This window comes from Odontesthes bonariensis, chromosome 1 (genome assembly GCF_027942865.1).
Source record: "Odontesthes bonariensis isolate fOdoBon6 chromosome 1, fOdoBon6.hap1, whole genome shotgun sequence".
Lineage (NCBI taxonomy): Eukaryota > Metazoa > Chordata > Actinopteri > Atheriniformes > Atherinopsidae > Odontesthes > Odontesthes bonariensis.
Window position 1 is genome coordinate 25,231,451 of NC_134506.1, and position 24,520 is coordinate 25,255,970.

Here is a 24,520-nt window from a genome sequence, read left to right on the forward strand (position 1 = left end):
TCTAACAGCACTGCTGTTTAAAGTACATACAAAATTTTGCATGAGCATTTGATATATTTTAGACGTTTGCAAGTATTATGGACATGTTAACCAAGAAATGAGTAAGACTTGTATACATTTATGAACAATACAACCATCATTCTTTAGTTCATTCTCTCTCATTCTCCCTTTCTTCCTCAGTCTGTCATCCTCTCTTCTTCTCTCACAATCCTCTCCATAATCAGTGGCCAGTGAGCCGTGGGACGCACTTAAGCAACGACCGGCGGTAACCTCATGCCGCCTTAGCACTCACCCTTTTTCAAGCACACACATGTAGATCTACACATACACTCACACAAACAATGAACATGCATAGATAGACTATACACACATGCAGGAGAGATAAACCTCAAACACAAATCCATACATTTGCCTTTCTCCTCTACTCGCTGTGGGGTTGTGTTGAATAAAACACAGGCAACCACTTTATGTTCTTTTTACCTGCTGACTTCTACACTCATAAAAGGCTGAGAGGTTAGAGAAACACAGCGAGCGCGGCTGTCACACAGCATTACCAGCACTGGATCTCAGGTCAAAACCTCAGGACTATCAAAACAAAGAAGAGTGTCTCCTTAGATGCACCCCAGAGCTAACGTCAAACCTCCAGTGCACTTTCTCATGACACACAACCGTACAGAAGAACACACAGGCACAAGTATGCGCTGAAGACTGCAATTTACAAAACAAATCTATAAACACATAGCATTAAATCGCAGAAGCACGTTTTCACATCACTCACAATGAACAATAGCTTACCTGGCAAGTAGTAAAGTGGTGCTTTTAGTCCAAACATGGTTGCTGTTTAAGTGTCTGGAAGCGAGAGCAACTTGTTTCAAGTGTGCAGGTGGCAGTCCTGTCCTGGATGACTGAGATAGAGAGGGACTATGCCCTCGCAGCCACCCAGAAACGAGGCTCTGTGTGTGGTGAGGCTGAGCTGAGACTCAGCCTGTCATCCCTGCTCTCTGGTCCTCGCTAACCAAGCGTGAGGCTGGGACCGCCCAGCCAGCTAGGACACACACACATACACAAACCCTCAGATTGTCACGCAGATACACACAGACAGAACAGTGCAAGGGTCAACTCCTGAGCACGCCCCCGTTCTCGACCCGCTTGCTCCTGGCCCAGATCCCCTGGGCAAAAGGTCACACAGTCGCTGTCCGTTTTCTAAGCTGCAGAAGGAGACTCGCTTTCTGTGGCTTTTTCTTTCACAAACCCACACAAGCACACACCCAGAGCTGGGACAGCAAGAGAAAAAAGAGGTGAAAAGAGGAAGGAGAATAAACCCAGGCTGGGTAAATCCTGTAGACGAGACCAGCGACTGATTCCTGGGACTATCTTTTATCCTTCTATCCAAGAAAGATGATCAGAGGAGAAGCAGCTCTGCTTCCTCCGCTACCACTGCCGCTATCTCTCTTTTCCTTTCTTGCTCTCTGATTTTCTCACCCTCCCTTTTTCTCTCTCTCTCTCTCTCTCTCTCTCTCTCTCTCTCTCTCTCTCTCTCTCTCGCCACCGATACAGAGAGAAGGAGGTGGAGGAGAGGAGAGGAGGAGAGAAGGAGGGCAGAATGAACTCCCTCCAGGCAACAACACAGCCAGAAAGCGAGAAAGGGTGTGTGTGTGTGGATGTGTGTGCGCGCGTGTGTGTGTGAGGGGGTTGGTGGTGTCAGAGCGAACAGGGATAGAATAGACAGGGGTACAGATGAGAAGGAAATACCAGCCAGTGCTGATGGTTCACCCGAGGAGGATAGTGGCCATAGTTCAATTTGGAGTCAGGGTGACAGCTGATTGCACAGCCCCAGTGACAGCAAGAGGCCAACGACTATCAAGGGAGCATCTGTTCACACTGTATCAGACAGTAGGAAAGCGTCAACCAATAGTGAATGCAGAGAGAGTGCTGCAGGTCTTTAAGGGCAGCTCACAATAGAACAGCTACGTGTTTGGAGGAGGAAAATATAAAAGATCCCCCGCCTCCAATCTCCTCTCTGAAAATGAGAGTCCTCGTCTCTGTCTGCGAGTGTGTGGGTGCGTTTGTCCGTCTAGGAAACTTGGCTTGTGCAGCCTAGAACACAGACTGCTCACCATGCTGCGCCGACAACAGCCTATCCCCCCCTTCTCTCTTTCACTCTCCTCACACATAACACACGGATAAACACACAAACATCCCGTGTTGTGTCGCCGTCCGCTCTGCACACAAACCTGACTGAGATCGTGGCAGTAGGGGTGAGGAGTTAACTGTCTGTTGGGACGCATCCCTGTCCAACCACAAAAATAGCAGGAGTGGTATCGAGAGAGAGGAAGAAAGAAAAAAGGATGGATGATGGGGAAGTAATCTTGCAGAACAGAGCGCCTCATGGGCTGCCTTTCTCTCCAACCCATTCTATGAAACTCTGTGGGGGAGAAAGACAGAGGAGATTGGCAGGAGTTTAGTGGGGAAGTGGCGGGAGGCGCACCGAGGGGGTACTATGCCTTCAGGAAGACTGAGAGGACAGGGAAAAAAAACCAAAACATGCATCCTCAAGCACAACAAGCACAGTGAGAGTGAGTGGGAGTGCATAAGGCATGCTCATGGGCAAATGGAGCAAATAATCACTAATCGGGACTGATGATTGAAGGAGGAGAAAGACAGAAGAAGAGAGCAAGTGTGGAAGGGAAGGGGATGTCTACAGATTAAGATATGAATGGAAACAGGGAAAAGGGGGAGCTCTTCTGGGAACAAGCTCTTTTCACTAATACAATGAAATTAGTAAATGTTTAATTAAGACAAAGTGTCAACAGTGTGTAGGTGTGCATGATAACAACACGAGAACAGATAAAGTGAAACAGTTCAACATATTCACATTTATCTTCGCGCTATTGCATACAGCCGAATATGTGCAAACAGCCCACATTATCATCGCTGAAAGGCATGTGCGTGCTTCCGTGCTGTTCTGCACAGGTGTGTGCGTGTGGAAGGTGCTGAAGTGTCTCGCACTTTGTGAGACAGGTTGGAAGGTGACACGTCTCCCCGAGGCGCTACGCCAACAAGTCTGATGACACACTGACAGACGCAGACAGACAGACACCTAAAAAATGCAACCGCCAGCCTCTGCAAGGTGAACAACATCAGGAAGGAGAAACTAGGATAGAACAAAAATATTCACTTGTATTCCACACATTTAAAAATCCGCTGTATGCCCTCCAAATATTTTGAAAAATTCCATTAAAAATTCAATATTGATGTCAATGTCCCTCTGAAGAGGGAAAATCAATCAAAGGACATTTTTTTTTAATACTTTCAATGCTGCAGAGTTTTGTGTTTGAATTAGTTTCCTGCTTCCCAGCTGCTACTGAAGCTTGGTTCAAATTCTGTATCATGAATGCGGATTTTTCTAAAACATGTAGGCTGATTCTTACTGCTGAGCTTTCTCTGCGTCACAGGAGCAATTTAAAAAACAATTAAAATACAATACTTGCAACAGCAGTTGCATTCAAAACGGACTTGTCTGCTTATTTAAAAAATTTCCCTGTGAAATATTTTGAGTTAACTAAGAAAACGGTAATTCCAAGTCAACTGTGAGACAAATGATAAGAGGACTTACTTAGAGGAAAGCATCACAGACTGCTTCGTTAAAGAAATCATCTGTTTCCTTCTTTTTTTTTTTTTTTTTATAAAAACATGCTGCTCATTAATGGATGGGAAAGGCAAAAGAATAGCTACTGTCCTGTTACTTAAGATAGCATAATGAGCCACATTTGACGAGTGCAAAGTAAAGCACATGCTCGCACTCACATGTGTACAGACTTACTCTCTTAAAGTGTATAAAAGCTCCTTGGGGACCAAGGCAATGTGTGCAAGTGAAAATGCTGTGATCAAGAAGTAACAGGGAGAAGGACAGAAGAACAAAACGAGTGAAACGGGGGTGTTAAAAAAAGAAACACGAAAACAGGGGATAGGAGGGACAATACAGTCAGCTGACAAAGACATGGACAAAAGACAGAAAGCGCACACAAAAACAAACAAATCTGTCGAGCCAATACCTTTACAATATGATTGTGCAGAAAGTGAATAAATCATGATTTTCTGTCATCGCCCAGTCTGAAATGTAGATACAGTTCAGAGAGACCATCCGGTGTACTTAGACTCAGCAAGCAGATGTCAAAAAGACAGCCTTCATTGAGAAACTAATACGTATGGGAGGTTTAATTTAAAAAAATAAATAAAATTCAGGGCTCCTGCATGCATCAAATGTGATAAGAAATAAAATCTTGTCACTGCTCACTCACCCCTATTTGCTCAGGCCCGCACCCACTCCACCGCTACGCAGTCCCATTTAACCTGACCTCTCACTGGTGATTAGAGGCCTGTGAAGTGTGTGAGCATGTGCGTGCTTGTGTGTACCAGCCTTTGTGTGTGAGATGCTTCTCTCCGTATGCTAATCACAGCCTTGCACTGAGAATTAATTTGCAAATGTGTCATTACCCATCAGGCTCAGCAGCAATAACCCTGCAATTACACAACTCTCGCTTGGCCAGCTGAGCACCACACTCGCATGTATAGAGGCAACTGGAGGCGCACACAGCTGCACACACACATACCACTTCTTCAGGACTGAACAAAGTAGCTCTCATATAAAGAAGCTGTACTCTGAAAATGTTACGTTCTGCTTTACAGCCAGGAGGAAAAAACACAGCTCTTTGTATCCAAGTGATAGTCAGCGTGTTTACAGTCTAATCACATCTCCTCACCTCCGTGTCAACAGGACAGCAACCAAGGTCATCTGTGCACTTTCACTCACTTCTGTTTCTTAGCAACATTATCTGGGAGTGTGGCCTCGCTAAGAACCTCAACAGCATCACACACAGCCTTCAGATTACAGATAAAGCAACTGAGCAATGTGCAGGAGCGTGCGAGGGTTTAAGCACTTACCTGTGAAATGAAATGTCAGAATAAGAGGTGAAGTGTGGAGCAGCCATGAGGAGGCGGATGGTTGACATGGAAAAAAAAACAAAAAACCTGTAAGTGTCTGGGTGTTATCTTTCACGTTAAAGGACATTTGTTCAGATATGAGCTGTTATACAAGGGTTAACAGATACATTTTTCTTACGGCTTTAATCATCATGTGCTCCGATATATAGGTAGAAGAGATCCGATAGATACTGCAAACATTTTGGATGAGTGGCAATCAAAAAATGCTTTTGAGTCATTACTTTACATCTTAATTCAAATAGACAATTTATGAGAGATTTAATAGCAGCGCGTTTAAACAATCTTTTGTCATGACAGAATGTGAAACAGCTACATTGGTTGACAGAGCAAAAGACTATTGTTGCACAGTAAAAGGTCACAAAACTGTACAATCGCTAAGTTTTCCTTACTCTGTTCCCTACATACTGTAGATACAGCTTAAGTTTCAATTTGTCAGCACATAAACATTCTACGTCAACGGTTTTCTCCATACTTGTCTGTACATGATGATGTCCACTTTCCACATCTCACCAGTGTTCACTTGGTCACAAAGGATTATAAAGAGGACAGAAGGGAAGGGTGGAGGTGGCATAACTTCAGGCCTCTGTCATCCTAAACACTTTTGTGCAAGAAATTGCTGTTTTGAGACTTCTTGCACAAACATTCTGGTTCCTGCAGGATATTTTCTGCAGTCACTGTACTTTTAATATTGCCTTTTGACTCATCCATGAATAGGGGGGTTAGGCAATAAATTACATGGTTAGGGTTCAAATGAATGTACATAGTAAAGTTTACATATTACAAAAATAGATGTTTAGAAGTTTACATAAATCTAAATTGTTATGGTTTATACATTTTGATACGCTCGTGTTATGATTCCGGTCACGTCTTGTGGAACCAACAGCAAATTAATGTGAAACTGCTATCTGACAATTTACAAACAGGAATTGTGGTGAGACTGCGTTTGCACAGCCACTAAAAGAATGGAATCATAGCATGATGTCCAATAAAGCTTAGGAATTGCAGTGGTTGTTTTTGGTTTTTACTGTAATTTGTCTCCCATTCACATAAGGAATTACATGCAACTAAAGGAGCCAAGATCTTTGTAAGCTGGCCCTTACATATGCAAATTAAGTAATGACTGAGTCTGTTTACTGTCATGGCTTCACAATTTGCCTTCAGACCATTACCCCAAAACCATATTTTAAGATGCTCTCCATGATTCATAGTTGAAACCATGTGAGACAGTAAAGGTAAATGCTTGCTCAGTAACCGAATGCAAAGCACCTGCTCTTAACATCCGCGTCAGACATCAGACAACCTAATACGGTCACAGCTCAATCACACGTTTCTGTGTCCACTAGAGAAAACGTGCTGTGGCACACACTCATCAGAAGCATGTCAGACACCTGTCACAAATACTCCTCAGCACTTCACACACACTCATCTCTGACGCTGGCCTTGTCGCCCAGCGCAGTCACACCTAGCCTGACAGCAAAGGAGTGTAAATGCAAGTGTCTTGTTGCTTCACTAAAAGCTCAACAGGCTTGACCTTAAATTCAAACAAAAATGTCCAACAACAGACGAGATTTAACTTGAGGATATTGTATTCTCAAGGACAGAAGAAAATATAATTATCTGTAAACATTAAGATAAACTGACAAGACGAAATCAAAAAGCCAATAAAGAAAGTGGAAAACATTATTAAGGTTGGAAATAAGACGCTATGTTTGGAAGCTAAGCTAATCCTGCTTTACTAAGATGAAAATAAATAAATAAATAAAGATAAACATTCAAGTCTGAAGTTTCCAGATAAAACATCTGGATTTATTTCTGGCAGTACCGCAAACCAGAGTCTATTTAGATAATTTGTTTTGGGCAAAACAGGGCAGATCACCCTTTGAGTTATTGAACATTTTCAGCAAGGACAACAGAGGTCTGGAGAAGTTATGGTTCAAAGTATGGTTTCAAAAAAGTCCCCTGAGCCTAAAGCAGCAGTAACTGACTGATTGACTGTCTACATGCAGCACATCTGGTTTGCTTTCTGCTCAGTGAAATTTGCATTTAAGAAAGACTACTGATGTTGTTCCAGATAAATATCTACTGATACGATACTATACTGATAGATGCATTAGCAGAATAACTCCCCTCAGTGTACAGTCACCCACCAGTTACATCTAAGACCAGGGAATTTTTTGCAATGCCGTAACCTCTGTATGTACGTAAACCTAATTCTTTTTTTTTCTTTTAATGCATGACTTCCTTGTTACTTTTATAACATCAATCATTTAGACACTGGTGTCCTGCCCCACCTGACTGACAAGAACCAATGCTTTAAAATACATCCGAGTATCTATGAGACAGCATGGGTTGTGCCATGAATGTTCCATGGCAGAATGAGATCATCACGAGCCTCTATCATTTTTTTTGCTTTTCAAGTAATGTTTTAATATTCACAAATCCAGTTTGCATGTCTAATGCTCACCGGAACTGTGTCATGCTTGATTGAAAGTGGATTCCATTGTGGCTGACACTCTTACAAACTCACAAAAGATGAAGGAGCCAGGTGGGGGAGCGCTGTCCGGTGCTGACAAACTGATGTGCCGTCTTATCATATCCCCTCCCACAATGCCTTGTGGCACACCTGCTTTCTAGCACAGAAAACAGAAGCGTCCCTGTTCTCAGCTGAGGGAATGAATCGCACCACACATCTCTGCTCTGATTAAGCTTTTTATTGTCACTCAACTCTCCTGCTTGCATCCTCCAACTATTCATCTGTCTCCACATCAAACACATCAGATCCGCCGCCTCTCAGCAAGTCCCGTTGTTATTAGACAGCAGAGCAGAGAACCAGATCCAAGGCAGTGAACCGGAGAGGAGGGAATCTTTAAAAGCGCAGCTCATTTGATTAACAAATATGTGTACACACGTGAGCTGTGTGTTCTTCAGTCTAGTATCTGTGTGTGTGCATAGGGTGTGTGTAGCTGTGTGTCTGTGCTAGCGCCCAGGAGCAGGTGTAAGGAATGCAAACGCACTTTAGAAAACCCCAGAAGCAAAGGCAGCAGGAGAATAATGCTTTGCAGAAAAGGGCAAAAAAATAAAAAGCCAACAACAGGCAATGAACGCAGACACACACATTTATTTCCATGCCCATAAATAAAAATGGCACACGCATTTCAACTTACTTCATTTAATATATTAAGGCTGCCCACAATCACACACACACAAAACAAACACACAGGGAGCTGTTGGCAGTGTGTTTTTCGCCTGACTTGTGCTCTCCTGTGACATTTCCTCATTGGCTTGTTTGTCTCAATTATCCCCCATTTATTGGACAGAGATGGTTAACCCATTAACTTACGGGAGGAGGAGAGGAGCATGAAAGAGAGAAGGCTGGAGAGAGCTGGATTATAGTTTTGCCTTTGGCGAGTTGTGAATCACACAACTGTTTGAGGCCACAAACACGGGTCTGGCCGGACGCCAAGCAAACACACAGATTGTACATGTATGCAGGCAGCAGAGAGCAGCTGAAGGCGCAGCGGAGCACCAGCACCTCAGGGCCCGTTGCAGGGTCTGAACTGACCTTCACCATGGATTGTTTATGGATTAACACACTATCCTGCTACAAAGTTGCAAGCTTTGTGTGCATGAGCATTGTACAATTGGGGAAGTGCATCATTAGATGTGCCTGTAATGTTTGTATGTTGGAAAGCTCTGTGTGTGCACACAGAAGCTGCCTTGCCCTGTGTCAGACCTCTGCTGTGCTCGGTAAGTGAGGCGTGCTAATACCGCGTGTGCTCAGGTTTCACGCATCAGCACACAGTCGAAGAGACTTACCCGAGGTCACAGACTGTCAACCCTCCTCCCCTTTCTCCCCCTTCCTTCTTTGACTCAATCCTTCCTTTTCTCTCACTAAATACTTTACCTTCAGCCATGCTTTAGCAATCCTTTTTGCTCCCCCCTCCCTCTTTCCCACTTTGCTATCAGTCCTCCCTTCCTTCTGTCTCTCCTCCCTCCTCCTCTATCTCCCCAGAGGATTCCATCGTGCTCAGTCTTTTAGTATCTTTCATGTCTTTTACCTGTCAACAGAGGAGAGAATGTGCAAGCAGCTCCCCAACAAAGGAAAAACACCCTTCTGTCATCTCAGAAAATGCTGCAGGGTGGAGGGGGGCAGGGATGGAGATCGACAGGGGGACAGAGGGAGGCAGATAACACGGGAACCAGAAGAAACATTGAGCAACGGGGATAGAAAAATGAGGCAGAGAATTTTGTTCTTTTAATATATACACAAACCGTGCCATTCCTGAACAATTGAGTTGTGTCTTTAAATGGCACATTGTGCTTACACATGCATCGTTCTTCCAAAAGCCTCACACAGCTGGAGACAATACACCCAACTTGTAAACTACCTTTGCTCAATGAACCCTATATCGATGACAAAAAGCCACTCGTGTATGAAGTATCAAACTGGCACTCGCATGTGTCAAAGAACCCAGACAAAAATTCCTGTTTGACCTCTTCAGCTTCACACAGCCACAGTCTGTGAATCCGCAGCAGCTCAGTTCAGCTCCACCACGCTCCACAACAGTACCAGCAGCACACATTCACACGGGATAAAACTATAAGCCGTTCAATCCAATAGGCACCTCACTCAATCTGTGACTATCCCTGTATCCCATGCCCAGAGTGTGTGTGTGTGAGTGAATCCTTTGCTTGTACTAATCTGCTGGCACAGTCCCTGTCCTCAGCGTTGCCCTCGTCTCTGTATTATTCTGGGATTAGCTTGTGTGTTAGCCTAGCCACAGCCCACAGCATGAGCTGGAGAGAGGCAGCCATTTTAGAACAATGCCTATTGATGAAACACTAAGAGGCTTGATTGGATTAATCATTTCTCCTTCTTTTTTCTCCTCTCTTGCAGTCCCTCTTTGTTTTCTGTTCTCCTCTGTTTCTTTTTGGTACTTCTGCCTTTCACTTCTCTTCAAAGCGCAGTAACGCACAGATTTCACTATTTCTCCCCGGTGATGAGATGATGCCGTTAACGCCCCCCCTTGCTGGATAACGAGCATAAATAACAGGCTGCCAGTTTACGAGGGCACTCCAAGGTAAAAAGTAAACATCTAATTAAAAGAAGAATCAAATAGCTTCCAACTGCTTCCGTGTGGTAGTACATTTTTACATTATGGTCTTTAAGTGGTAGGCCTCTCATTGATGAGAGCAAAAGCATTGCCTCTGATATTGCCTGATTATAATTACAGCAGAGGATATAGTTATAGGCAAAAGCCTGAGAATAGAATCATCACATTTATGGATGTTTTGTCTTCTTTTTCTTTCTGAGACACGAGAACAACAAGAGCGAACAAAATGTGTGCGGTATGACAGCAGCAGCACAGAAAGAGAGAAATAGGGGTGATACCCCATAGATTTGGCCTTTGTTTAGCTGGGGCATTCTACCAAGTGGCAGTCATAGCCTGGGCGGCCTTTGGCCTGCTGTCCCCACCAATCACATTTCAGTCCCAAATGCGCCAGCGTGGACCCACAGCAACCCTCCAATCTGGTGCCAAACACAGACAAACACACACATACACCCGCAACCGCAGCTCATGCAAACACTGCAGCCAACTCCATTTTCAAACATGGATAACAACTGAATTAACACTCTGTGATCCTCTGCCAAAGCAGAAGGATGTTCCTTTATACATTCGAACACACACTTTCACACACATTTACACAAACAAGTGCACACACCCTCAAACGCAAACACAAGGGGAGGTTTGGGCGGAGTTATCTGTGTTTAGATTATAAATGCCCCTTATGTTTGTCTGTATTGCTCTGCGGCACACCTTTGCTGTTACAAGACAAAAGGAAATTTCTGTCTCATGTCGGTGTTAAAGCATTAAAGCGGTTTAGTCTGTGTGCGGCAGTTCTTTTTGATACTCCAGAATTTGGAATGCGGGATCAGGGTTGAAAACGAAGACAAGTCAGGCCGGTGATGGCTAGGGTGAGGTGAATGTTATCTGACCTGAAGCCCAAATCGTTCATTCCTTTTCCTTTCCCGCTTATCCTATTTCGGGTTGCGGTAGGGGCTGGAGCCTATCCCAGCTGCCACTTGGGAAGAGGCAGGGTACACCATTGACAAGTCCATCACAGGTCTAACATAGAGACAATCAATGGTGGGAGGAAGCAGGACTACTTGGAGAAAACTGACAGATGAAGGGGATGAACATGCAAACTTAAAACAGATAGGCCCCAGCCAAGATTCGAACCAGGAGCCACACCAACCTGCAGTCCAAGCACAAATCACTCAGTATAAAATACATTTATAATAATGGCCCAACACACGTCTCTCTTTTTTATGCTCCGATTCCTCCTCTTCCCTCCACATCGTATCCCTCCATAGATCTTTTCTACTTCGAAGGCAAAATTAGTTTTTCTAATCCTCCAATCATATATCACATTTCTTTTCTTTTTACTTCCTGAAGTCCTCCTTTCTTCTCCTACCCTTCACCATTTTTCTGAGGATGATTTTTATCATATTCTAACTGAACAGACATGACCTGGAAATAATACCAAGAATGTACAAACATATTCACAAAATGTGGAACTACTCTTGTTTTTGGACGTTTCAGTTGTCCTAGCTATGGGTATTTAAGGATGCTTTTGCTGCTGAAAATCACTGCAGGGAGGAAGATGCCAGCTGGCTAAAAAAAAGGGGTGAGACGCTATCCCCTGACATTATAGCTATTCATCCTGTAGAGCAAAGAGCTCGGGCCTTCCAAGAATCCCTCCTATCCTTTTCCTCTGTCTTTTTCCGCAGATTAATCTGTCCAGCTGCCATATAAATCTCTGCACTCACTGTGTTGAAGTGCTCTGTGCGGCTCATTTATGTATGACAGAAAAAAAAGAAGATAAATCTCCTCAAACTCTGCGCAAAAATAAGTCCAAATTGGGCTAAACACAGCTCTGTGATCAGTGAATGGCCAAACCTGAACTCAAGCAGCCCAAATAAACAGTAATGTGTGAGAAGTTAGTTTGAGCCGCAGGTTTACAATACCAAGCGAACATCCTCAGGTGGTTGTGCTGCCTGTTAATGTGTCGTGATCATTTGCGACTGAGGTCAAAACCGTTCTGCTTTACCAAAAAGATAGGATGAGAGGGGGAGAAAGGGATCAACAGACATTGAAGGGGGATTTAAAGTGTTCCGGTGTAACCATGGTGCTACTGAGCTCCGTCACCGTGGGAACAGACCCTCAGCAAAGGATTTTTGTAATAGAAAGGGAGGAGGGCTGTTACCCCAGGTCCTCCTCTGTCAGAGTTCACAGTTCACTGAAAAAAATCTCAGTGTTTTATCACTTTAAGAGCTAACATGCAAGTCATTTGCACTTACAAAATGCAAGACCTTTTACACTAAAATGCCTTCTTTAAACTTTTTGTAGAATCATATTCACAGTCCGTTATTATTGTGATTTAGTTAATGTTATGTGAATAATAAACAAAAACAAAATGTCCCAAGACTGCTTTTTTAACATCAACCTTTTCAGTATGTACTAAATGCTCTTTAGATTAGCATGTGCTCATATCCCCTGTTACTCATCAAAAAACAACTTATCCAACAATAATCAGTCCTTCCAGGAACTGTTTAACACTACTGCTCACAAGATGGAAATGCATTTATTTCACTTTCTCTGGCAGCATCTCCCAAGTGTGTGGTAATCCTTTTTGACAGTTGGATGGAAACAGGTTGTGTCTCATAGCAGGAACCTCTCCTGTTACTTAAAGATGATCAGAGCCTTTAAAAAGATGTTCTTTTTCCATTTTTTGCTTAAATTGAAAGCTCAAAAGCTGGTCGATAGTCAGTCTCAACATTCAAAATCTCTTTTCAGACTTATTTCAACCAGGTTAAATGTGGTTACAACATCAATTTGTCACCGAACACCAATTTATTGATATGCGTTCGGTGATCATTTGTCCAATTGTGGGTTGAAAGGAAAAATATATTGATAAGTGTAATAGTATTTTTCTAAAGGCATACTTGAGAGTAGTTGATGATATGTGGTCTACACAAAGATGTAATTTCAGGGCATTTAGTGTCTCATAAAAAATATAATTTATGCAGAACTATAAAGCCTTCAGGGATGTGATAATGGGAGCATTTGTATATATCAAAGCAGAGAAAATTAAAACCCAGTACTGCTTTAACAGCCTGTCTGCATCACAAACTTTTGTCAGGACCCCTTTGTGTCATAAATCAACACAGAGGGAGATCTTTAGTGTCTGTTTACAATAAGCCAAATACATTTAATGAAACAATATTTCTGCATCATTATCCAAAAAAAACAATGCTGTGAAGAGGTATAAACCAAGTAATGAAAAACTATGTGGTCTTACAATTAAGAAGTGGCTTTGATGCCTAAAACTTACCAAAGAGTGAGTGAAACCAAAAGTAAACACTGAATAAAGACAAGTGAAAAAAAAAACTGGTCTGAAACTCATGTCTTGTGATTCAGTTCTTTGGTTTATCAACACCCCCATTCCACCTTCTCATGAGGACAATGTTGTCTGTTTGTGAGTAAACACATCAGAATGACATTGAAGTGTTTGCGTCCTTGGCAATTTAATATTGCCGCGGCTGGTATATCAGGGCATAGATACCAAAGGACACTTTGCGTGTCTGTCGGAGACGCTGAGGGGTCCTGGGATGATCACAGTGTTTGAAGCCCCGGGATGACAATGGATAGGCTGTGATGCGCATGTGACAGTGCGGTTCAGATGAGGGCTGGCAGTTGAAGGAGTGTGAGTATGCAACCTAGTCGAGTCCACTTTCTTTTGTTTCTGAAATGCTCTGTGAAATGTTAACATTCTTAAATAGCCATTAGGAAAAAAAAAAAAACATTTTAACACAACTCTTACTGAGATCTATGTGTCCGCATCCAGTATTACCATCTGAAATATGGCCCCATCACAGATGAAAGCTGAGCGATTTAGTTCATATTTGTTCCTATGAACAAAGCATAAGATGCCCGTGTATGTGCATGTGTGTTTGATTGATTTCCTGTCCTTGTTAGTAAACAAACATCTTGAATCTGTCAAAGGCAGACAGGCACTTATAGCAGTGACCAGTGCAGCGGGATTTACAGCACTCTTCAATGATCACACCCTCAATTAGACCCGCAGAATAGTCTTTGTGTGTGCGTGTGTGTGTGGTGATATTAACAACCATAAAGAAGAGTAGAATGTAGGGGCTATGAGTAAGTGCTGCAACACTTCGATTTCCACTCTTGCCATGATGTCACTGAATTTATTACCTGCTCTTGCTTGAGAATATACTTGCAGTAAATCAGACAAACACGCAAACACCCACAGATACACACGCAGCTGTCTATTTGTGTCAGACTTATGATGAGGAGCAGAGCAAAGAGGGACTGTGATGAAGGGGAAACAAACAGAGCGTGGAGACGAATGACGGATGGCTCCACTCATTCAACGAGCCAGTTTGAGATGAAAACACACTTGGGGAATATGTCCCCTGGTCTCAGCCTCCATCTCCCTGTCTCCTCTGCTGCGAACAGATAACTAACACCGTGCCACCTCGATGTGCTGATAAGACCATTGCAGACCAGCGGCAGAGGGATGATGCGGAGGCTGATAGGCTGACTGTTGCACACCAACAGTAGTAGTGATGTGACTCGTGGGCTGACACAACTACTGGTGGCTCCCACTGCGTGAGGAATGGAGATAATAGAGGAGGGCCCTCTCAAAGTCGAGCAAGGAACAGCATCAGGGGGGCTAGAGGTGACCAGAAGGGAGAGTAATTGCCTCACCACACTCAAGGTGCTTGAAATGATCTGTGACCTGTTCCAAGTGTGTGTGCTTGAAGGGAGGCGTGGGGGACATATTGTGCGAAAAAGGCACCGAGCAAGAGAGAGAAATGAGTGTTGCAAATGCCCATTTCCTGCCGCTGCGGGGTCATGCTTGAGCCAGGAAGTGTGGGATGGAGTGGAAGGTGGAAATAACGGAGGGATAATCTTGTCTGAGCTCCAGTGAGAGAGGGCAGGGGTCTTGTTATGAGAAAATGAGAGGGGAAAGGTGGAGGAAAGGAGAGCCATGGGCCATTAGAGACACCTCAGCTACACATAATGGCAGGTAGTGCAGAGAAGGGTGCAAGCAGCTCAGTGGAGCTGAGGTGAAAGAGGAGGCAGAGGTTATGTGTTGCCTGGGCAAAAAATAACTAATATTATAGCAAAGTCACACATGCACATAACAACATGACATTTTTCTTTACAAGAATCTTAACATAAGTATATTACAGTGACTGACTGTAGTGATTATTATTCATACGAATAAACAATAATCTAATGCCTTCTAGGCATCAATGAATTTCCCCCAACACAGCAACATTCAAAATGCAAAAACCCAGAGACACAAAATTTTAGCCTACAAATTTAAATGAAAATAAAATCGATTAAAAAAAAATATCAATGTTTTGTTTTTTTTCCCTCCCGCCTCTCATCTTGAAACTGTCCTTACAGGCACAACCGTCTAATCAGAAAGTATCTGCTGGCCTACACGGCTTCAGCCTTTATTTTTTTTTTCATTTTGACACGCTCTCGTTAATCCGTCTTCTATTCACTCTCATTATCTCTCACCGACTTCTATGCTTCCCCTACTGTAATCTCTATTGCATTTACTAAGTTAATTATTGGGGCCGAGGGTTGAGTGCTATTTGAAACAACTACTTCTTTGTCTCTCCACATGTGGGTAACTACATGATGAGAATGAGAAAGAAATGTTAGAAGAAGCTGGAAAGTGAGAGAAAGGATGTGTTTATTGATTTAGTCGGGCCAAACAAATTTGTTCATTGTCATTATTGTTATTATTAGTAGTAGTATTAATAGTGTCCTGGGATTTCTTTTCTTGATTTTTTTCCATTATTAATGTTAGGAAAGACAATGCAAGAGGTATAACATGTCTTGAAGAAAACTGGACGCAGTTAAGTGAACTCAAAGTGACTAAACTAGTTGAATGAGAGAGTACAGCCACGTTTAGACTAGTGAAAAAACAAACTCACATGATTTTATTTAGTTTCTTACTGTACAAGGTTAATCTAATTAAATTACATCTCTACAATGTAAACCGGAGTTATCTTTTAGAATCTGCATTTTTTAAATTGAAAATGCAGCAGTTTCCCTGAATCTCCCAAAAATGTTTTTTTCTAAAAAGTTATGAAAGTTTGGGTACTAGTATATCAAATTCATGCAGAAAAATTAAGCCTTTTGAAGGTGTGCACATTCTCTGAGGAAAGTAGTGCCAAGCCAATAGAGCATACAGCAGAGATGCTCTGTTTTTTTTTTTTTTTACCTCCTATCTGGCTCAAAAAGTGCAAGTTCCCAAAGTTACACGTCTTTAACGGCTGGATCCATCCAGTGAAAAAGTGTAAGAGAGAAAGCTTTAAATAAAAAAAATATAGCAAATTGCAGAAAGAAGCTGAGAAAGAGACAAAGAGAATCAGAAAAACGCCAGGAGGAAAACAAAGGCAGTGAAGCAGCAGGAAAGCAAAAAGCCAGGCTCTTATTAAGAGGTTGTGCTGAGTAAAATGTCCCCTTATTATCGGTGCAGAAAGGCTTGCCTCGCTTTCTCCTTGCTATCACTGAAAAATGATACATAATGCATTTTTGCAAAATGCGTGGGTCAGTCAACATGAGGTTTGTTTCTATGGCAAGAATAATTTCTTCTCATGATGGGGTGTCTTTTCTGTGATTTTATTTCCCATTTCATAAAGCTAATTTACTCTTTCTCTTGTTAAAACAAAGTATATCTATCAAAGAAATCCTTGTAAAGCCATTTGTTTCAAATATATAGTGTTTGATCCAACTGTAGTAAAAGGGAAATTCATCGTGCAACTCTTAGAGCTCGACGCTTTTATGTCAAAAGACTTGCTATAGTAAAAGAAGATTTGCTGTTATTGCTGATCAAACTGAGAATCAACACCCCACTCTCAGAACCCTTCTTCCATTAAAAAATCACGGCATTCAAAAAGCACTGTAGCTGACACATGTCATTCTGTAAAGACATTCAAAAAGAAAAGGATAAAGTTGAGAGTGAAAGAGGAACGTTTTTAAAGAAATATGAAGTGTTAGCAAATGATAAAGCCCTCCGATTGAGTGGCTTTGAAGATGACCATGAACCACATCAGGGTGCCACTCAAGAGAAAGAGCTACATAAAGACTTTAAACCAAGCAGCTTTACGTTGATGAGAGCCATCACGACTTCTGCTCTTGTGAGCTGCAAACCGTATTTTGATTATCTTGTTCAAGAATTTACACCAATTAGAAAAAGTGTTTATATAGGTGTTCAACACACTGACACAAAAAACTAGTGTGTACTTACTGCATTTCATGTCTCTGTCCTCAAATCTGCCCTGCAATCTGCCATATCTCTACCACCTTATTTTTCGCCTCCCATTTCACCATTTGTGATCTCAAGGAGATGGAAAATGGCTACTCGTTCCTAGATTACAGACAAAAGCGAAGGCAAGCTGAGAAACCAAGATAGTTCTTAATAAACACTCATTAGCCACAGAGCCCAGCTGTTTGCTGATCTTCACTTCAGTTTAATGCATCTAATTTTCTGCTTCCATTTCCATCGTTTTCTTCCCTTTTTATATTCTCATTCAATGCAAACACTAAGATACAAACATTCTACGCTTGCAACTGTAACCGCCCTGCTTTCTCTCAGTGCTCTGTTAATTTATCCTCAGTTTGGACATGCACATGTACAAACAACAAAGGGTTCTTTTTTTTGTTTTGCTTCTAAATGTGCACATATTTGAGTGGTTGATCCAGACACAGAGAGTAATGAACAACTTGCTGTGACAAATTCTTTTTGCAAGATACTGCCACACCAGCTGAGCCACGACATTGCTGTGCCTTTGTGAGTGTGCGTTTGTTTGTATGCAGCCAAAGAAGAGCTGAGCATACACAGCTCGCGCTATTAGCTAGGAGACCACAAAGCAATATGTATAAAGTATGGGGAAACACAGTATATTAGTGTTATTATATAGTATATTAGTATATTATATTAAACAACTGACTTGACAATAAACTGTGAAAAAGGAACCCATAATTTTGAGAAAACCGCCTGTGCTTTTATAAACTTACCACTGATGTTTTCACAGGAAGCCTATAGCCAGATGGGTTTAACTTCAGTGTTTCTCCTTTTCACCACTGATGCCAACCACTTCACAGATAGCCAAAATCTTTTCCAGAAATACACCAAACTAAAATTATTCACAGGATGACTAAATACACAAGACATATTATACTTTTGGTTAACGTATATAGGATCAAATCCAGATTGAGTTAATTTAATATCACATCAGTGTAAAGCTGATAAGTCAGAGCAGATCAGGGTTAAAGATGCTTCCCGTGTGTCATTTATTCCCAAGCTCTTACTCGTCCTTACAGCATTTACTGTCTACCAGCTCACTTTAGCGGTTGATCTTTGTCCCTTTCTTTCTCTCGCTTACACACACACACACTCACACACACACTTCAAACACATCCAGGAACCATATGGATGCTGGTGGTGCTGCTGCGGGAGCTTCGCTCGGGAAGGTTATTGATGTTTGCTCTCACAAAGCCAAGGTCTAAGCCATGAATCGCAAACTCCAGCCTCCACTGGCCCCAGACATTAGCAGCCTCAGATAAGACATGAAGGATTGCCTGCATTATAGGAAAACAGCCTCACTGCATCACGCTATCCAAGCCCTCTTCAATGATATCCCCGCAACACACACGCACACACACACACAAACAGATACACGTGTGCATAAAGTTCCAGAAGGGATTGTTTTTTTTATGCATCAAGCCTGCGTTTGTATTGCCCTCATAAGAGATGCGCTGATATGAGATCAGATGCAAGAAATGGCAACATAAGGTATTTAGCAGAAAGAAACAGATTGGAGAGGGAATAAAAACTTTTGTACTGTTCTAATGTTTCAATACCAACTGCAAACATGTAGGTCTTGAGCAGATACTAGACAGAAATGAGACAGGCTGAGAAGACTCTGTAAGATCACGAGCGGAGCTGAAAACGGCTCGTCTAATTTGATCGGCATCATCTATGAAAAGACCAATCCATTTTAGATCTTTTCTTTTTTTCTTCAGTTTTTGAACTACAGTGTTCAGCCCTCAAACATGGCTAAATTGTTTTCCCACTTTAAGCCAAGTGCGCTGCTGTGATCTCTATGGCTGTTGTCAAACGAGACGAACGAATGAAAAACGTGGATCTGAACAGAGTGACATCACAATTCACAACAAGCGCAAAGTGACGTTCTTCAAAAAGCCAGCGCACCAGCATGACCACACAGCATCATCAAGTAAGCCATTCCTTTGACCTTTGCCCCATGTTGATCTGAGAGTCACAGGTCCTGCTCTGGTGACAGTCTATGGCCTCCTGCTCAGGACCCTGCAGGTCAGCAGAGTTCAAAGGTCAAGCTGCCGCTTCTAAAGCCACTAGACATGTGGCTTAAAGCAATCCATTACTATCTACAACCCCCGGATAACAGCAGGCTTTAATGGCATCTGACCCTTCACCCGGCTGGCATGGAAACCCTGCCCTGCACCTGAACCATGAGGAACATGAGCAAAGACTGAGACCGCCGAAGGCACTCCAAACAGAGATGGAGCCAGAGGTCACTACAGCCTGTGGAACGGACTCATTTCCATGCAGTTTGTAGAGATTTGCATTTTGAAGAGCTACGGAGGGAGCTAAGCAACAAAGGCATCAAGGAAGCAAAATTGCAAACTTGAAAAGGGACGACGGCAAAGCACAAGGCCAGAGTATGACACAAACTTTCATGTCGCATGAGGTGCTTCAGTCTGGGCTGCCAAGGGGCTGTTTCTTTTTAAAAATCATTTCACTTTGAAGGCAGAAACAATACCAGAAAACGAGGTGCCTTTCGCACGCTGATTATATCTTAATGCTCCCAGTGAGTGTTCGTGGTCACAGACGAGTTCTGTGTTTTGCTGTTGTAGCTAACCGCACTCTTAGCCCAGAGAAGATTTTTAGCACTTTTCTTGTCGTGAGGATGTGTGAGCTCAGCCCTGATTGCGGTCATAATGAGATGCGGCGCCATCTAAGAGAAAGAAAGCGCATAGATGGATAAACCCTGCTCCCAGTGCTCAAACACACACAAACATACACACACACTCCCTTGCTCACATGAGCTTGATCATCAGTGCCAAGCTCCTTCATTATTTAGTCAGAACCACTCTTTGCAGTATCTAAATTATTGAGCAAGTGTATGTTCACACAATCCCTTGCTGAAAGGTAGTACAAGGGTTTTTGGAAAAACCCACTACACCCACGCAGAGCCGCCATGAAATTGTTGCCTTTGACTGCTCCCTTTCTCTGCCATCTTTTAATTTCTTCCTGATCTCTTGAGTAATACTTTTACAAAGAAGATAAATAAGGCAGTTCTGGAATAGGTAACTAATTTGCTATACACAGCACTTTAGTAACAGATTTGCTGAAAAGAACAGTGGAGTCTCCATCTTGCTTTCCTCTTGGCATGCTCTCGGAGAGGCAAAAATACAGTCAAAGGGACAGTGAAACCAATTCAGGTTGCAGATGGACAGGCAGACAGACAGATGGACAGAGGGAAAGACAGACAGACTTCCACTGGCTCTTGGACATAGCAGCACCCAGACAAGGCCATGACTGGGCCATCGTCTGACTGGAGTACAACCCCTTCCTGTAGCTCTGTAGTCGGAGGGACGGACAAGCTCCTTGTTCCCCATGACCTCACCTCCTACCAGGCTGCAACACCCCCTCCAAACCCCATACCTCTTGAGCGCACACCACACTCCCCGCACACAGAGGAGGCCCTCCCTGCAGGAGCGCGATGACTCTTCCAGGGACCAGACAGGTGGTAGGAGCAGAGCGGGCACGCGAACGCCAGCCCACTGCCAAGGGCTCCGTGCCAGTTGGCATGCAGTTAACAGCCGCACTCACTCAGTGTAGAGCACAGTGCACACATGAAGATAACAGGCCTGCACACATGCCTGTCTTGATGTACTTGTGAGGACCTTTCAACACTGCATGCTTAACCCTTATCTAAACCTCACTTCTGACAGAAACCAGTGGATGAGTCAAGGAGAGACAGAACGAAGTCAGCACAGCACCTTATAACATGAGAGTCTGACAGTATCCCACAAGCTGATACATACAAATAACACAAATGGGGTTGAAATGACACAAAATTAAAGGAAGAAAACACACACAAAAGGAACTTATCCATACTCTTTATGTAAAGAAACACAAAGATATGCGACACGATTTGTGTAGCCAGGCACCAGCATTGAAATGATGTCATCTAGGTTCTTAAAAACAGTGGCTTAATACAGCAAAACTAGCTTTATTGCGGAGAAGTGAAGTGTTGTAGTGTTATCACTAGGGATTCACATGTGGCATCCAAATATTAAAATTTCATGTAATTTCCATCCACCTATATTGACATGAACAATATACGCAATAAAAAAAATATGTCACTAGCTGAAAGTTTAATTTTAATACACTTTAAACCAGTGTTAATTTCGTCAGCTTTTTTTAATTTGGTCTTAGTCTTAGTCACAATGTCGAAAATCAATTTTAGTCTTAGTCAAATTTTAGTCATTTTAGTCAACACTGTACATAATAGAGCTTCTCCGCACACTGCTTCTCTTTTTAACATATATCACACTGTACAGAATAAAACTTCTCCGCACACTGCTTCTCTTTTTAACATATATCACACCAGGGGCGGTTCTAGGGGCGGGCCGACTGGGAAGGCGAAAAAAAAAAAAAAAAAAGATCAAAAAAAAAAAAAGAAATTGTCAAAAAAAAAAAAAGCCAGCACCGGGTTTCGCCCGGGGCGTAAATCAGTGTCACGACCGCCACTGTATCACACTGTACAGAATAAAACTTCTCCACACACTGCTTCTCTTTTTCTCTATTTTATTTATATAACACTGTGCAGACATCTTGGCCACCACCGGCATCGGCGGCATGATCAATCATTATCATGCAGATTGTTTTGTTGTCCTTCGCGTTGTAAATGAAATGGCTCCATACATCCAGGCGTTGTTTTCGCCCAGCTCCAACAAACCGTATACTGGTATCCAAGCGCGACGCCATGACTGGACTGCAAAGTTGAACTAGCTACAGTTAAGTTATAGCTAGCTACCGGCTACGTTACTTGACATGGGAAGGGCCTAAACTCATCTAGTGCCGTGCAGGGACAAACAGGGCAACAGCGCGTAATCTTCGATGAAGTTCAAGAAACACTTATATTAACAATTACAAATTACAAATGAATTATAAACAATTACATTTTTTAATGTCCATTCGTCCATAGCTTGTAAATTTCGTCTTGTCTTAGTCTCGTTAACGAAAATCATTTTTTATTCTCGTCATGTTTTTATTTTCTGGAAGCAATTTTGTGCGTCATCGTCACGGGAAAAAGGGGCGTTAACGAAATATTTTCGTCATCGTCCTGGTTGACGAAATTAACACTGCATTAAACCAAGTTTTGTGTATTCATATTCATCCTACGAGAATATAATCTGCAAAATCATCTTTGCAAAATCCTGGCTGAGTCAAAGTTTCTCTGTAGTGTAACTAAAGTTATACAACTTTGAAAAGTGCAATTTAAAAAGGGCTGTGAGTCGTCACTGCTAAGATATGCTGTGAATATCTCATTTATTAAGTTATCACGGTCAAATGGTCTGAAGGTGAGTAAATTGTAGAGTTTGGGAAATGATCACCAATATTCTTCCCTATTTTGAACACAGAATATTGGTACATTCATTGTCCTCTTGTGTTTTCTTTCAATTAAATATTATTTTGGGTGAAAAAAGAGGCAATTAAATCTAACTATTCTCAGGAAATCTCAATCATTCGTACGGCGCTGCATGAGGCAGTTAAATACCTCGCATGGATTTTTAAAAAGATTAATGTAATTTGCTACGTCTTACGGTAGATTATTACTGTAAGAATACAAATATTTTTTTCCACATGACAACTGTTTACATGCTTTTTCTTTTAAAAATCTCACGTCCACAATCTTATCGACTTTTGCACTTAAATTCCTCAAAGCACGTTATTCCAAATCAGTCGTCTGGTGGCACAAATCTCACCCCATACAGAGACGTGCATACCCCCTCACACATGTCACTGGCAGATTTTGTGGCATGTGCGCTCATCACCATATGCCACCTAAAAGAGAGGCCTGATGTCTCCCACAACAGACTATCCATGTATTTGACACCCACACACTGTGCCATCTCAGTGATCAGAGATACATTTCTCTCCAAATGGAAAAAAAAAAATCCCTTTTATGGGCAGTTATATTTGCACACAGAAACATTCAGCACCTCTGAAACACCCCTTGAGGAAGTATGAATTTGTGACCATCTCTTTAGTTGTGTTTAGCCAACTACAAATAAGTGCACTTTACATTTATTTGCATGTATTTATTTGTATGAGAGTCTGGGCAGATACTGTTTTTTGAAAATTCAATGGCACAAAGTTTGACTTTAAACCTATTTTTTTCTATTTAACGCAAATTGAAAAAGCAGCAAGAGCAATTTTCCTCTTCTCCCTCTGGCGACATTACACTTTGATAAAGGGAGCGTTCTTCCTGTGTGAGAGCAGAGCGTAAAGTGTCATAATACCATTCCTCAGCAAGGAAAGATGTGACAGGATATTTTCACGAGGTTTTCTGAGATGGAGAAAGCGTGTTTTGTTGCTTTACTAATTCATATGTTACTTTCATGCTGATACACAGCCCCAGAGTGGAGAACCCAACACGCCATGTTCAGTAAAACATGGCAGAGAACAGACAATGTTCTTACAGGGTTGTGACGATGTACTCCAAACCTCAACAGGACAACTGAACTTAGATGCGTAAGAGCATGTGTATGTGTCCTATACTATCATTATTAAAGTCAACAGCGATGCTAGCTCTTATTTTCATTTTATCCTCAGAATCTGTTTTCCTTCCGCCAGGGCTTAAAAGTACCTCAGGATTAAAGAGCATCTAAAACTGACGAACTGGAAGAGATATTTAGATTCATAGCCCTCACTCAAAGCATCCAGCCAGCATTTCCTCAACACACACACACACACACACACACCATTCAACAATAAACATGTTGACGTATGCCAGCAGGCAGGGAGCGAGGAGGATAACGGTTACAAAACTAACACTGCTTAATGGCTTCTATTCTATCCTGTTTCAGTCAGAAGTCTCCTTTAGCAGTGTGCTTTTTTTTTGCTCTATAAAAAACTCCCTTCTCCTTTCTCCAGTCCCCCCACCCCCCCCTTCGCCTCCTCCTGCTGTTGTGAGAGGTCCTGTCCCGGGCCAGCAGAATTGTAGCCGACCTTTAACCCTTGCTCACTAATTACAGCGCCATGGCGACACTTCAAGTACCTCGTCGCCCCCCAGTTCTACAAAAGGTGAGCGCATGTGCACGCTCAAAGAAACACACACTGGTCAGGC

The 24,520-nt window shown here is 42.4% G+C and overlaps 2 protein-coding genes across 3 annotated transcripts in view; both read right to left on the reverse strand.

The window, feature by feature from the left end:
* cox4i1 (cytochrome c oxidase subunit 4I1) overlaps window positions 1–4,819 on the reverse strand; it is a 79,445-nt gene extending 74,626 nt beyond the window's left edge. The window contains exon 1 of the mRNA XM_075462015.1: window positions 4,813–4,819. The gene's annotated coding sequence lies outside the window, so the exon portion shown is untranslated. The remainder of the gene's footprint in view (window positions 1–4,812) is intronic.
* Window positions 1–24,520, reverse strand: part of gse1b (Gse1 coiled-coil protein b) — a 166,407-nt gene that overhangs the window by 64,060 nt on the left and 77,827 nt on the right. Inside the window, exon 1 of one of the 2 annotated variants that reach the window (XM_075461981.1) lies at window positions 796–1,419. The exons of the other annotated variant lie outside the window; for it this stretch is intronic. Within the exon in view, the coding sequence (XP_075318096.1) occupies window positions 796–832 (37 nt within the window). The 5' untranslated portion in view covers window positions 833–1,419. Of the gene's footprint in view, window positions 1–795; window positions 1,420–24,520 lie in introns of those variants that run through there. 2 annotated transcript variants of the gene reach the window in all.